The sequence below is a fragment of the Ostrinia furnacalis genome, unplaced genomic scaffold (assembly GCF_004193835.3).
Source record: "Ostrinia furnacalis isolate ACB-3 unplaced genomic scaffold, ASM419383v2 OfSCF7182, whole genome shotgun sequence".
In the NCBI taxonomy this organism is placed as follows: Eukaryota; Metazoa; Arthropoda; class Insecta; order Lepidoptera; family Crambidae; genus Ostrinia; species Ostrinia furnacalis.
This window is the reverse complement of record NW_021137421.1, coordinates 409357-424574: the sequence shown is the minus strand read 5'-3', so window position 1 is coordinate 424574 and position 15218 is coordinate 409357. Positions and strand designations below refer to the sequence as shown.

At 36.6% G+C, this 15218-nt stretch overlaps 1 protein-coding gene across 1 annotated transcript; it reads left to right on the top strand.

The window, feature by feature from the left end:
• Positions 1-1850: 1850 nt before the first annotated feature.
• Positions 1851-14743, top strand: LOC114363631 (uncharacterized). Its single transcript, XM_028319415.1, has 18 exons — positions 1851-2064; positions 2290-2401; positions 3111-3226; positions 3878-3948; positions 4148-5986; positions 6136-6190; positions 6281-6388; positions 6781-6911; positions 7868-7943; positions 8028-8093; positions 8184-8370; positions 8432-8542; positions 8760-9096; positions 9634-9763; positions 10093-10384; positions 10798-11033; positions 12304-13862; positions 14261-14743. The coding sequence occupies exons 1-18, from the start codon at positions 2057-2059 to the stop codon at positions 14620-14622; spliced, it is 5796 nt and encodes a 1931-aa protein (XP_028175216.1). The 5' UTR covers positions 1851-2056; the 3' UTR covers positions 14623-14743.
• The last annotated feature ends 475 nt before the right edge of the window (positions 14744-15218 follow it).

Genomic DNA, 15218 nt, shown 5'->3' with positions numbered 1-15218 from the left:
ACCGTTTTTATCCAAAATACGTTTTTTTGGGAAACGGAATGTAGTGATTGATTTGCAGGGTTACCAATTTGTGGGGAATTCACCAAATTGCGGGAAACGCAAACCTGATTGAGGAATGTATGGAAAGCTTCAATTTGGGCAAAATGTGTAAGTTTGAACACAAAACACTATATTTAACATAGAATTTCTGCTAGTCTTCTGGACTGATTTCTTATAATATGGTTTCATTTGAATGTAGTATAATACACTCGACAGCAAATAAATCGCACCACACGCGACGCGAACTTTAAAGATTTTCTTTTGACACAATAATGGTGCCCCAACAATATTGGTGTTATTTGAAAGCCCAATAAATATCCTTAAAGAAAAACACATTTATTTCTTAATAAATGATTAACATATACCATAAATGTGACTTGAAAAAAGACCTCACTTTGGGCTCACCTCTGGGATCAATTAGACCAAATTGTATGGTTATAAAACCAAATAATGATCACACGGTGTCCTCTTTAACAGATGGATAGCGATTAATCCCAACTTAACAGTTTTTTAGTCATAAAAAATGGCTATAGCGTAACTACCTATTTTTTGAAGAAGTGACTCTGGATCCTTGTAAAGACACATTTTTGGGGTAAAAACCTTTCCTTTAATAATGTAATGAATAATGATTGAAGTTTAAAACTAGAAGAATAATGAAGTTTAGAACTAGGCTTTTAAAAGGTGCCAATATTGGTGGGAAGTAGGGATGCATACATTTGAAAATACTTGTCGCGGGTGGTGCGATTTATTTGCTATCGAGTGTAGTTGGTCCTAATAATGATAATCATCAGATTTCGTTGGTCTCACGGTTGATTGTGGCCCCTGTGTTATATCTATTAAAAACAAAATTAGAAACAAAAACACTTTTACTTTATTTTTTATACATGTCGGCGCCGGACACAGATGCTGCAAATTATTATTGATGATTAATAGTACCAATCTTAATATTATGTTATCTGTAAATCTGTAGAGCAGAAGGTTTGTGATTCCTAAACGTAACACCCGACTGATGCGCAGAAAAAGCAGTGTTGCCAGAAGGTTACTTTTGTAACCTTTTAGGTTACTTTTGAACTGCAGAGGTTACTTTTAGGTTACACTAATGAAAAGGTTACTTTTAGGTGATTTGTCAGAAATTGTAGAATTAACTTTTACAGGTTATTCAGTAAAAAATATTAATAGTGACAATTTAAAAATTATGTCATAAAGTGCATTTATATTTGTTAAAAAATTGAGTTTTAGCGAATGTTTTACGATAATAAAACGCAAATCCATGAAACGTTTTTATACGACTGGTCACTTTTCGAATTTAGATGAATTGTATTCATTTTCCATCCATGAACAACCTTCCACAATCATCGCTCCGCCCCCCCCCCCCCCCGTATGAAGGTTACTTTTTATTCAAAAAGGTTACTTTTTTTTATATTTCTGGTGATTTCTGACTAGACCCGACTGGCAACACTGAGAAAAAGATAACTGTCAATTAGTTGTGTCATGTCAAGTGTGAGCAGGCGGCTGCGAGGTTATCTTTGAAAGCGTGTTGAGTTTGGTGGAACGTTAAATTGTAGGAAAAGTGATTGTCAACCATCCAAGATATTATCTCCTTGCCCGTTAACCCACGCCTATGGAGATTCCACCCCTAGAGTTCCTTCTGATAGAGACCCAGTGCCTTTATACATTTTTTAGGTGTTTTATTTATGTGGGAAACGACAATGCGTTTGGGGATTTTATCATATTACTAGCGGCAACTCTGCTAATTTGACAGTGGCTGTCAGACGATTTCTATAATCTGTGGATTGATTTCTTGATCTTGACACGCTTGCGCCGTGAAATGACGCTCCTTTTGCGATTTGTAATGTAAACTTGTAAACATTTCCATAAAATCTAAGAAATTGCTACTCAATTATTCACAGTATGTGTTTTTATCTACAAGTTATTGGTTGTGGAGTGCAATTCTAAAGAGTGCGATCGTGAAAATCATTTCTTTTAGTGTGTAAAACTACCCTACCGGTACAACAAAATGTCGGGGTAAGTTTTAACCGTTCTATCTATGTATTTAAGAATTTTAAACTGTCTTTCTTTCTTTTAGTATGTTATAAATCTTATCAAGATATATTTTTTCATTCCCTCGTTTCGGAAATAATTGTTTTTGTACTATTTTTCTCTTGCGCAGTTTTGGCGCTCTTAGTATGAGCATGAGCCGGATTATTATTTACTTACACAATAGTCCTCACTAGTTATGTCTAATTCTAGGAAAGCATATACTATGAAGGAAATGAAAACTATAGTAGAATATTTGGCAGAACGCAGAGCTTTTGCCGAAATAAAGGGTAGGAAGATGTGGATGGATTTTGCTAACTCAAAGGTAAGTGGAAGAAATCATAAATTTGTTACAATGAACTATTTTTTCATAGGGATAGCGGTACCATGGGTACAGTTAGTAGGCTTGTAACATTATCTTATAAGAAATGTATTAGTTTTCCACCTGCATACAAAGCAATATTTCAGAAATACTTCCAGTGCCACACAACTTCATGTTACAGCACTTTGTGTATTGATTAAAAATTAATGGCCACCAACAGTGTAAAATCACTGTTGTAGTTTTTAATAAGAGATCTTATGATCATATAAGTTGATCACTTGAGTTTTCTTAAGGCTTAAAAATGATATATTTTTTTTTAAGTCTGGATCTCTCCAAAACCTTGCATTTCTAACTTTTATATTTCATAGTAGGACCTTTTACATATTTGTTTACATCTATAAAAATTATAGGCATCTGTTAAACCTTGAGTTAGCATGAAAATATACACTATAAGTCACTACCCAAATTAAAAATACCACTGACCATTGTAATGGTCATTAATAAGTTTTTAATGACTTCTAATTTTATAATTAAACTTATAATCATTATAGTCAATACCTAATTGCTTTCGTGGTATAATTTAGCAAAATAGTGTTTTAAACTTTCATAACTTCCAAGTTACTTGCTAATGTAACAGCATACTTTAACAATTCCAATTGTTTCATAAAAACAACTTTGTAGAGTAGTTCTCACAACTTTGTTGCATTTTTAGTTGACAAATCGAACGTGGCAAAGTCTGAAAGAGACATTTCTGAAGAGAATTCTTCCTGACATCCACAACCCATACTACAAACTGACTGTAGATCAGATCCGTTGCTTCAAAGAAGGGTAAGTCGACGTTATTGTTATGATTTTATCAAATGACTTTTCATAAGATTATTAATATTTTGACATGTTCTCCTAATTAACTTTCACATGCCAGTCATGGCAAGGTACACTGTAACGAAATTGATTATTTACAAACATCTAATGGACGTGTATTTCTGTGAATAAATGAATTTGAATTTATGTCATAGTAAACCTATACATTAAATGCGAAAGGTCAGAGTAACTCACTATCACAGAATCTCAGAAACAATAACACCTACAAATTTGAAATTTGGCAGGTAGGGTTCTTATAGAACGTATTACGAAATTCCACCCCTGAGGGGGTAAAATGGAATCCATGAAGTCGCGGGCGGCTGCTGGTTATTTATACATTATAATGAACTGAATAGCGAACTCATAAACAGTGGAATCTGAATACTGTGTACAATTTGATATTATTGTCTATTTTGATATTCAGCGTCTTCATGCCCAAGAATCCTAAATGTAACCTATCTTATTAGTCTTTTATTTTATTTCTCTTTTCACCATTGATGTGTAATTATTTCTACTGTACTCAAGCGACTTACATAAAAAGTGTTACATATTCAATCGAAAATGAGTAGTTGCATTATCATAAAGACTGTTGTATCTGTAACTTACTTGCGCTTTTAGGTATGATGTCATAGCAAGAGAGAAAAGTAATTTGGAACACCTTCAATTAGAGGATGCCTGGCCAACCAAGGGTATTGTATTAATATACAGTAATAAATTAATAGGCTAGACTTTTTAGAAATAATAATATTACACATTTTGAAATTATTTTCAGCTAGCTTTTTGACCCTTGCTTAGAAATTACTTGTAAATATTACTATTAATATTAGATGTAGTAAGTATGCTTAAGTACATTTATTAAAGTAATTTTGGATTACCTGTTATTCTTAGCTGAAAAGGAAACAGATACAGAAACTGAAAAACCAGGCACTAGTAAAGATAACAACGGGGAGGCAGCAGGAGGTGAGGACACACAATCTGCAAAAATCCAATCACACGACAGAGCATCCGTCGACACCGTGATTATAGCCAACTGTTACGAAACCGACGACGAATTGCGAAGGGTTTTAGAGTCAGACCTATCGCCAAAGCCTAATAAAAACCAAAACCGAGCAGCCAATCCTCCAACTAAGTCAATGCGAGATTTAATAACCTATTCGGAGCCATTAACGCCAATGCTGCAAGAAGTTTTGAACGATTTTGCATCTGAAGACGATTCGGACAGTGAACTTAGAATGCACATAGTCGAGCATGAAGAACCAATAAACAATGTCATTGAAATTGAAGACTCAGATGACATAGGTGATAAAGACAAAAATGCAGCTAACAAGTCAAAAACGGACAAACCGACAGAAGACAAGATAAAGGAAGAACCAACTGCAGAAGATAAGTCAAAAAAGGATACAACCCCAAAAGATAAAGCTAATGAAGACAATCCAAGTATTATTCAAGCTAATAAAGATATAGAGACAGACACAAATGACGCGAATGAGGTTATAGAACAAGAAGTTTCTTCAGAAAGTAACATAGATAAAAACAAAACTGCAGAAAAAAATATCGAGACAGACAAATCCGTAGGTGATTCTTTAGACAAGGATAAAACTAATGAAAAATCTGTTCAAAGTGAGTCTGAAATAAGAAAATCAGATGAATTTGTACAACCTAAAGTGTCATCATTGAAACTAAAAAAGCGAAAAGGTGTTACTGGTAACCCAGATAATAAAACTGACAAAACTGATAAAGATATGTATGAAATAGTTGAACAAGACATTCCAGAGAAATCTAACGTCGATACATTGTCAAATTATGCTAAAAACAAAGATGAAATAGTGTCTTCTACTGTGTCTCAGAAGAACACTCAAAATTCTTCAAACAGTGACACAATTCTGCCAAATAATCAGGAAGCTCTAAATAATCCAGACAAAAGTGCAACCACTGTCGATCATACTCAAAATGATAACTCCAAATCCTCTAATATTACTGAAGAGGCAGTGAAACTTAAAAAAAATACGAGGAAGCGTGCCACTTCCCAAGACGTGGCAGCCACATCAAAAACTAAAAAAGCTAAGACAAACGCTAATGGTAAACAGAAAGCTGTATCCGACACTGATGATGTTGTGATGAAAAAGCTAATCAAATCTAAACTAGCAAAAACTAAACTAGAGCTCAAGAAGAAGAATGTCATTGATGAAGTTGAGGATCAAATAGAAAAAGAGAATGAAGTTAATGGCAATAGCAAAACTGATGGTAATGTTATTGCAAAGGAAACTGCGTCTGAAGAAATGCCATCTACCAGTAAAGCTGTCATAAGTTTGCAAGATGCGTCAGAACTGAACCTTTGTTTGAAGAGCGTCAGCTTATATGATGAAGAGTTCAATAAAGTCAGTTACATCGAGTCTGAAACGAATGAGCATGAAACTTCACCGGCTGAAATGGCTGAAAATAAAGCCTCTACATCTGCTCAAAATAAAGATAACGCAAAGAAATCTGCTACAGTAAATGGCGGCGAAAAGGTGGTTCCTAAAACGACCTCAGAAGCGAAAGAAGATGCATCTAAGAAAAAAGGCTCTATCGCTAGAAGTATCGACGAAGTAGTAATGCTCAAGTCACATTCGGAATCTGATGACGAGTTCATAGACCCGTCTCCAAAAATCAAAGTCCCGGTTAGTCGAGCTGAGAAAAAAGCGCAAAAAGACAGCGCTTTGGATAATGTATTTGGACTCCAAAGTGGTAAGTTGTTAGAATGAATACTTATGAGAAAGTGGCTGAGAATTGGCAATAGGTTTGCTTGTTTACTTTTGGCAAAATTTGGTTTCGCACATTTGCTTGCGCGGAAGATTGTGAAATGGGAAAATAATTGTATTATTTCTTGTTTTTAGGTGGTACGAAGCGTAAGAAGCGAATAAGTTACCGGAGAAACTCAAAACATCAACGGTAAGTGATATTTGCAATTAAACTTTGTAAAGAACTGAAGCCCTTGTAAAAAATATTTTTATAGTGCCTAATGTTTTGTTACTTCTGTAGCCATCACCAAGAGTCAAGTGACTCTAGCGAGTGGACTTCAGAGAGCGACAGCGAATCCTACGTGTCGCCGCCCCGAGGACGGAAGAACAGGCAGACTAGGAAGTACTTGTGAGTACGACTTAGGACCTGGACACACCACGTTTCTTAAACGCGCGTCGAAACAGGGCAGCCGGACTTCTCTGAGTATCACGTTGTAGCGTTCGTCGATTAAAAAACGTGGTGTACACCGGCCCTTAGATTAAACTTTAGGCCTGAGTCAGACAGATAATCGCGCGGCTGCTGGGCAATTCTCGTACTTTTGCATCAAACCGAAAACGCACCACGACTAAGGTCTCAGTACCTCGCCACTGAACTGAGAACCACCCACAAATCGCGCGTGACTGAAAAAGGCCGTTGTTGCGTTTTGCAAAATACACTGCGAAACACGCCTTACGATTGATGCGCATTATTTTTACATGAAAATTGCCGCTGCGTTAATAATATGTATGATTTCCTTACAGAAAGCCACGCTCTGCTCGAATACACTCCTTGGAGGACGACGGAGGCCTGTTCGTGATGTACGGCAAGAAAATATACCCTCTAGTCAAAGATGGAAACATCATCAAAAATTATCTCACGTATTTACCAGAAAGTAAGTTAATTATTTATTATTAACTTTACAATTTTTGTATTTTGATTCTAGGCATTCTAAAGATGTACTTTTGACTCGATTTTATCAAAAACTTTTATTCAAAGAGGCGTGTGCTAAACATTTTAGTAACGTGCAATTATTTTTGTTCGAAACGGTGTAACCGGATATTTTTTGCGACCGAATGCAGATTAATAATGCTTCTCAATTTGAGATTTTAATCCCCTGCTGATCGAAATCAGGGTGAGACCCTAAACAACGAATAGGGTGCCTGTGGGTATTGTAGGGTAGGGTGAGCTCAAATCTGTGCATCCCTGCACCTCTTTTATGCACACCCTAGGCTGAGCTTAAGCTGACTGACCAGAAGTACTAAACCAAAAGGTCCATAAACTGTTGGGCGTACGGTACCTATTCCAATAGTCGATAGAGTTAATAAAAAGATGAAGTAAATTTCTGTAAACACGACACGAATGTGCATCTTATGACCACGGGATTTAAATCTTATTTAGTTAACGCCAATGGACTTTTTTGTACGTACAAGTCTGCATATAAGTGCAGAATGTTTGCATAATAATGGTTGGTCAATGAACAACTCAATTTGCGAGTCTAATTGGCCACTTACACTATTGTTATTTGAGATTCAAACACGGGTCCGTTATTTCCTATAATATTAGGGTGAGGGGCCATCTGTGTCCATTGCATTCAAGGCTTGTAAAAAATCGTATTGTTAAAATATTTACTGTAAAAAAGTCTGACTCTTTTATAGCAATTTAAACGGTTTTGGTGCAATCATGCGTCGTCTGAAACCAGATAAATTATGTGACAGGCAAAAGTGTAAACAGGGCATATATGCACCATCCTAGACTGCTATCCCACTTAACACCAGGTGCGATTGTGGTCAAATACCTGCCTTGTTATGCATAAAAAAATATTTTTCAATGTAATTTTAATCATTTCAGGCGATCCCGAAGAAGAAGAGTCCTATTGGAAATTAAAATATGTTGAAGAAAGGAAACGTGTTGCCGAATTGAAAAAGTAATTGAAACTATTCAATTGGTTTAATGAATAGCACTTGAATTATTCATTCATCATATTTTTACACTCATTGTTTTATTACAGATTGATAAATGAAAAGAAAGAAGAAGTTGTCAGGGAAAAATCTCCCATTTTGCCTGCAAGGCCTCGGTAAGTAAAAAATGTTAGCTGTACAATATGATTAATTGATTAATCAATTAATTTACAATCAAGATACTAAATACAGAATACAATTTTCAGCAATCTGTCGACACTTCAAGTTCAATCGCCACTTAAAAATATAAACAGCAGTAAGTACTTCAATAGCATAGATAATAATGTTCAGTCGGCAGCACTTCAAGTCTATACATTTTTGATAACTGGTCCCTATTACAACGACATAGGATGCCACAGTGTTAAGCTTGATGTGCCGTCGCCCGTACTTTATTTATTTTAGTTCAGACAGTGTAATATTGTACTAGGCATCAAGCATCAGAAACGAACATTAGTTTATGTGTATTCCAGACATAGAAATGGCGCGCGCTCCACAAAAAGAAACCAAGGAGACTCCAAGTGATACGGGGAAAATACTTAAAATCAAATTCGCTAAAGACAACCATGTAAGTGATTCAATATTTATTTTTTAAATTGGCTATATACTGGCAACTCTGTAATAAAATAAGGCAAAACTGCACCCTTTATATGTTATTCTTTAAATCTAAATTCATATTAAATGATTTGCTTTTTCCATACAATTTTACGGATTAGTTAGTAATTTGTTAATAAATATAGTAGGCAGTGATATTATTTACTTATATCTTGAATCTGTCATTTTAGGAGGTTCTCGTCGAAGGTCACTGGTCTCAAATCCATCCGATGCTAGCGGACGTGGTGCAGATATTCAACAAGAAATCAGACGCCCCGTCCACCACAACCAGATCGACGACGCCCCAGAGGCCGGCAACGCCCCAAAGACCCACAACGCCCCAGAGACCCGCAACGCCGCAGAGAGTGGCTACGCCCCAAATATTGTCGCCGCGTAAACCGCACGCGACGTATAGGCCGGCCTCGGGTAAGAAAACAGCAATGGTCCGCAAAACGACGTCTCAAGCGATGGAGACCGTATCTCTATCGAGCGAAGCGCCCACCCCAGACGAAGGTATTCCCAGGATAGGTAATAAGGTGTTCGCTTTCTATGTTAGCTAGATTTTAAAGTCTCATTTCCTTTCATTAAATCATTCACAATTATGAATACTTGTGTGAATTATAAAGACACGGCTTATAAAAATTTGATGTATATGTTACAGTCAAAACTTATTATAATCGGTCAAAACTTTTGACTGCAAAAATCGGTCAAAAGTGGGTTTGGTTTTGACTAAAGACATTATTAGTCAAAACCACTTTTGACTGTATTCAATCGGTTAAAAGTGGTATTGACCAAGGGCATCGGGCAAAACCACTTGACTGATTTTTTCAGTCAAAAGTGGTTTTGACCGATTATGAGTTTATACTGTGTAATAACATACAATAAATTGCTTTATGTCTTCGCATGATCTGTTGTAATTTCCACTCAACTTCATATTGCACAAGCACAGGGTTTGCGTTTTTCGGTCCTATTTGTCTCTACCATCATCCCAGTGTGAGTAAGAAAGATGTATGGAGCTGAAGAATACATTACAGAAATGTTACAACAATTTTAAAATGTTTTCAGAGACCCTAGAAAAGGTGAATAAACTAGAGACGGAAATATTCAAAGAGATAGAAAAGATAGATAAAGAGATAGATCAAGAGGAAGATGTGGAACAACCAAAAGAGCAGTCGCAAAATAATGTCACCACTAGGTATGTATTAAACGTCTTGGTAATAACTGTCATTTTGCCACAAAAATGCACTAATATGCAGTCAAATATGCAGTCACTATACATTGTATTTATAACTAGCGGCCCGTCCCGGCTTCGCACGGTTGCAATGGAATTTCCTATAAATATGCATGTTTTATACATATAAACCTTCCTCTTGAATCACTCGATCTATTTAAAAAAAATCCATCAAAATCCGTTGCGTACTTCTAAAGATCTAAGCATAGATAGGGACAGACAGCGGAAAGCGACTTTGTTTTATACTATGTAGTGATAATTCCTTCTTTTTTTTGTCCTTTTCCTTCCAACAGGAAAAGAGCGAGCAGGACTCGCAAATCTTCATCCACTCGGGCTTCAGCGTCTCTCTCTCCCAGCTCGACTCGAAGCCCTAAACGTCAGAAAACATCATCTGACGCACCCCAGGAGACCGAAGCTCCACCCAAGAAAGCTAAGAACAAAAGCAGTTCCAAAACGGAGCTCAAGGAAACCAAACAATCTGATGCAAAGGAAACAGTTGAAGCTGTTGACAGCACGACTAGTGTTACGTCAAAAAAGGAATCACCAAAGAAAACTGGCACCGGTAAGACACCAATGTCAACTGATGTAAATTGAGCTAGTAAAATTCTTATTCACAAAGCAGGCCGGTCACTACTCAATTCTATTTTTGTCGAGTTTCTAAAATATTCAATGTTTTATTTAACGAAACTGCATTTCCTATTCCAAGCATAGTAAAATAGATATTATTATGTTTAAGTCTCCAGTCTTTACCAGAGCTGTCATTGACTAATGTTCCGTAAAATTATTATTCATTGGATCTATATTTAAACGATTGACTGAAGAACATAAAATGCATTATGGTGCGTCTATTTTTCGCCGACCTCATAATGGTGGCAGGAAGGCGATGATGCAGGCCGCCACCAACCGGCCATTGTGGAAATTATTGGGGGAGGCCTATGTTCAGCAGTGGACGTCCTATGGCTGAAATGATGATGATATGTGTATTGTGTTAACTGCGACTTCAAAACCAAGATAAGTTGTTCTTCGCAACTCTTATAGCCTGCATTTTGTTCCCAGTTGCTGTGCTCACAGAATATAACACCAGATCCAACAGCAGGAAGTCCAAAGCGCCATCAGTGGAGACACGGGCCAGCAGTTCTCATGACACCTCCCGTGAGCCTCGCTACATGTTCCCGGCAACCACACGCTCCAGGAAATCGCACAACCACAGCAAATCTAAAGACAAGAACAAACGGTAAACTAAAGTACTGACGTACGAACTTTTTTATTTAAAGTGTATTTTATACATGATGTCTCCATGTGCGAATAATTTTATCATTGACGCCCGAGTGGCGCTCGTATGTTTACGATACAAAGTCACTTTACATAATATTTTTACTTTAGCGAAATAGTCATAAAATATACATATTTATTTAGAACTCTTAAGATTGAATAAGATCCTTTAGGGATTCTCCTTATTACATAAGGCCTATTTGTCCTATGTGTAACATAAAGGAAGTACAGTAAGATTTTACTCATATTATTTTATCAAAGAAATTGGATTCCGCAACTTTAGAACGCTTATTTATACATCAAAAATATTATTGTTACTTTTTCATTGTGCACTAATATTGTAATTATCAAACAATGGAATTGGTACATTTTACAAATCATTAGTTTCCAAATTGAAGTTGGTATTTTATTGAATTTATTAAAGTTTATAAAAATTGTTTTTAAACGATCTGTGAAAAGCGAAAAGATATTTGTACTTTTTAAAAAATGTACACTGTTGACGTATGGGAGCAGGTGTTACATATTCGATCAATAAATACTTTTGTATAATACTTGTGTATTATTTTATTTTGTAAGCCCACTAGATATAAATATTAATTAAGGAAAATAGAAATATAATATAATATTGGATAATAAAAATAACATAAGGGTGCTTTCGTTTGTAAACCTGCTTCCATTGTGCCGCTTATTGCATGTCGCTTAAATTAAAGAACTTGGATAGACAGATTTACACTCTACAAAAGAGTGTTCGCGCTGAGGCTAAGAAGGGGATATATTATGCACTACCTTTTAGCACGGGATTGCTTGCCGTGTGTTGAGTATTTTACCAAATTGAGGCTGGTTTTAGTGTCACGCGGACCGTCCGGTGCGGACCCGCTCCGCACGGCCAATCTGTATGAACTTCTAGGGAGTGTTTTAGAGTAATGCGGTCCGGAGGAACCGCTCCACTCCCTAGCAGTTCATACAGATCGGCTGTGCGGAGCGATCCGCACTGACAGTCCGCGTGACACTAAAACCAGAATGAGAGCTAGATATTTCAAAATAGAATTGACAAATTGTTAACATAATATCATTCAACATACTGTGTATTGGCTCCACTCACCTCTTCATCTTTTCTTCGCTTCAGTGAAACTCACTTTTACGTTTGCATATTTTTTTAACCAGTCATTCCTTTTGTCTGTGCTTTCTGCTTTTTCCTTATACTAAGAGCCGTTTCTTTTCTCCCCGCACAGCTTGGCTAACCTACCCGAGACATTCTGCTTGCCAATCATAAACGACGAAAGCACTCAAGGCTACCAAGACTCGGACATTAGTCCTCCAAAAGCAAACCATAGACGAAAAAGAAAGTTAAGTCTCTCCACAGTTCTGTACAGAAGCAAAAACAAAATGCATCGCGTTAAAAGAAAATCTTACCCATGTATTACAGAAGAGGGATCTAGCGACACAAGTAGCGCTTTCCAGATCATAGTACGACCTACAAGTAACAGCAGCCTTAAATCGGAAGCATACAAGACAGATTCCTACCAATTGTTATTTCCGCAAACCAAAAATGTATTTAGACAGCTTGAGAAAATTGATGAAAATACTCCTGCTCCAAATAATAGTTTGCATCCGAACAGACACCCTGCTCTAGATGGAAGACAGCTAGAAGTACGTATAAAGAGATTGAGCGACGAATTCCTTACTTGTTATTCAAACGGAAATACAGATGGTAACTCTAGTAATGTATCTCTGCCTATGTCTCCAGAGTTATCGATTGTAGAAAACTTGTCTGTCAGCAAAGAATTGGTAAACAGTATCGAGAATTATCCCACCATAAATGAGATGCAGGCAAACAGTACGAGCGATAAGGTGGTTCATAATAAATATTTAATGTCTGAAATCGATGTCAGCATGCCTCTGATGCAACAAGAGTGTGGACTTCATGAAAGTATCGAGAGGAAAAGAAAACAGTCCGGTCATGATCACACAAAAATGTCTTTGGTATCGGACTCACTGCTTAATAAAATCGACACCGTTAATATTGAAGATGCTCCTTCTCTATCGGAATCACTAGATGCCAGGCTTAGGAATTTGTTACTGGAAAGTGCTAAGAAAATGTCCATATCTTCTATAAAAGAAGAAGATCGTAACGTAGAGACAACTGGTGCTAAAGAGGTGCAGAAGAAAGAGAAGTCAAAAAAGCGATGTTCAACGCCTCGAAAAAAGAGGGAACCTAAAAAGCCAAAGGTACCGACAGTAGATCCTGTTGTGGAGGAAGAAATAACGGAGACCTGTTCATACGGTGGCAGAAAGTCTTGCCCGCCTGTCATCCAGATTATAAGCGATAGCGCTACGCATAAGGAAAATACGATTGTCAATACTGATAAGGATAAAGTAGTCGCCGAAAATAGCAAAGGAAGGAGAAAGAAAGACGTCATAAAAGTTAAAATACTGAGACCAAGGAACAAAAGTCGGTCTAGAAGTCCAGAGCCCACACAGAATATTAGCAAAACTACTCTACACACAGATAGTGGTATTCATGAATCTGGTTTAACGGTTCAGGGTTTGAACGATAGCATTGACCTGATACATAACCACTCGGAGACGTGTCTCCTGGCCAACGAATGTATGGGCGATAGCGTAGAGTTTATTGAAACGAACACAAAGTCAATCATATCGTTGAACTCTGATTCAGCAACATCATCTGATAAAGTTTCTCTCAAGAATCGTCTAGTGTTCCAAGACTGTCAAGATTTCGTACCGGATCTATTCTGTGAGAATGCTCAAAGCTTCTGTCGCATTGACTATGGTAAGGCTTATTTATTTTGTTTTCTTTTATCTCAAGATGATGCTCGATCACGATTAGTCTAACGTTTAGAATTATAGGTCTAGGGGCTTGAGGTATGAAAGCTGCACGGGAGGGAGCAAATGTCATGGAGACTTCAGATTTGTATGCTCTGTCACGTCATAATACGTCAATATCACCATCCCTATATCCTGGTTAATCTATTATTGTTTCACTGTATGTTTTCCAAACAAAATAAAAATAAATAAAATCCCTCCCGTGCCGCTCGCATACCTCCAGGCACCGACTAGTTTTAACATAATAAAATGATCTGAATTTGAGATTTTATCCTTGCTACTAAACTAACATGAGTTTAGTTTTTAAGAGCATTATGTACCTTCTATTTACCTGCCATTTTTTAGTTTCAGATTCAGCCAAACATAAGGATAATGCAAGCGACACAGTGTACCACAGTCCTGTGGTGAGCGAGCTCTCTATCAACAGCCTCATCACCGAAGATCTTTCCGACGAAACGCCCCAGAGCTCGCAACCTTCGAAGTGGTATCTCCTCAGTGAAGACGAAACTACCAATACCAACCTCAGCCCTGCACAAAGCGTGGGTGCCAATTTAAAACAAATATTCCCCGTTACTTGCGCAGTACCAGACCTATCGACTATCACAGAGAACTCGAATGATATTAGCAGAAAGCGTACCACGGACAGCGCCAATAGCACTAAATTAGATTTTAATTCTCCAAATGTATTTGATATGAATTCTTGCTAAGTTATTTAATGATATGATTGTAATGTAGCGCTGAGCGCAGCTAGAATAATTGAATAATAGTAATTGATTGATAATATTGTAATGTTTATGCAAATAGTAATATAATTCATGATTCCAATTATTCCGTGTCTAATTCTATAGCTAGTAGGGTTCTATATTGGCTCACATAAAATTCTAAATCCTATTCTTTGTCTTACTACCGATTTGTGTTCATAATAATCTTTCTTCATAATTTTATTTTTCATACTTTTTTTATTCATACATTTTTATTACTACCATCGGAGCTCATAACAGTTAGTAATCATAATTTTTTTATTAATACTGTTACTACCAAGAACCATTTAAAATACATAATTTTTATTTTCAGATCTTTTTTTCTTCATAACATTCATTGATCATATTATTTTAAATAATAATGTTGTTACTAAGAACATACTTCAACTCATAATGTTGTTGTTCAGAATAATTTACTTTATAACAGACATACTCGTATCTTTAAAAAAATCATATATAATTTAATAGAGTAGATAAGCATGCAGAGCATGCAGCATGAAAGCAAGCATGCAGCATGCATTGGTATCTCGTCGTCTCCGGCG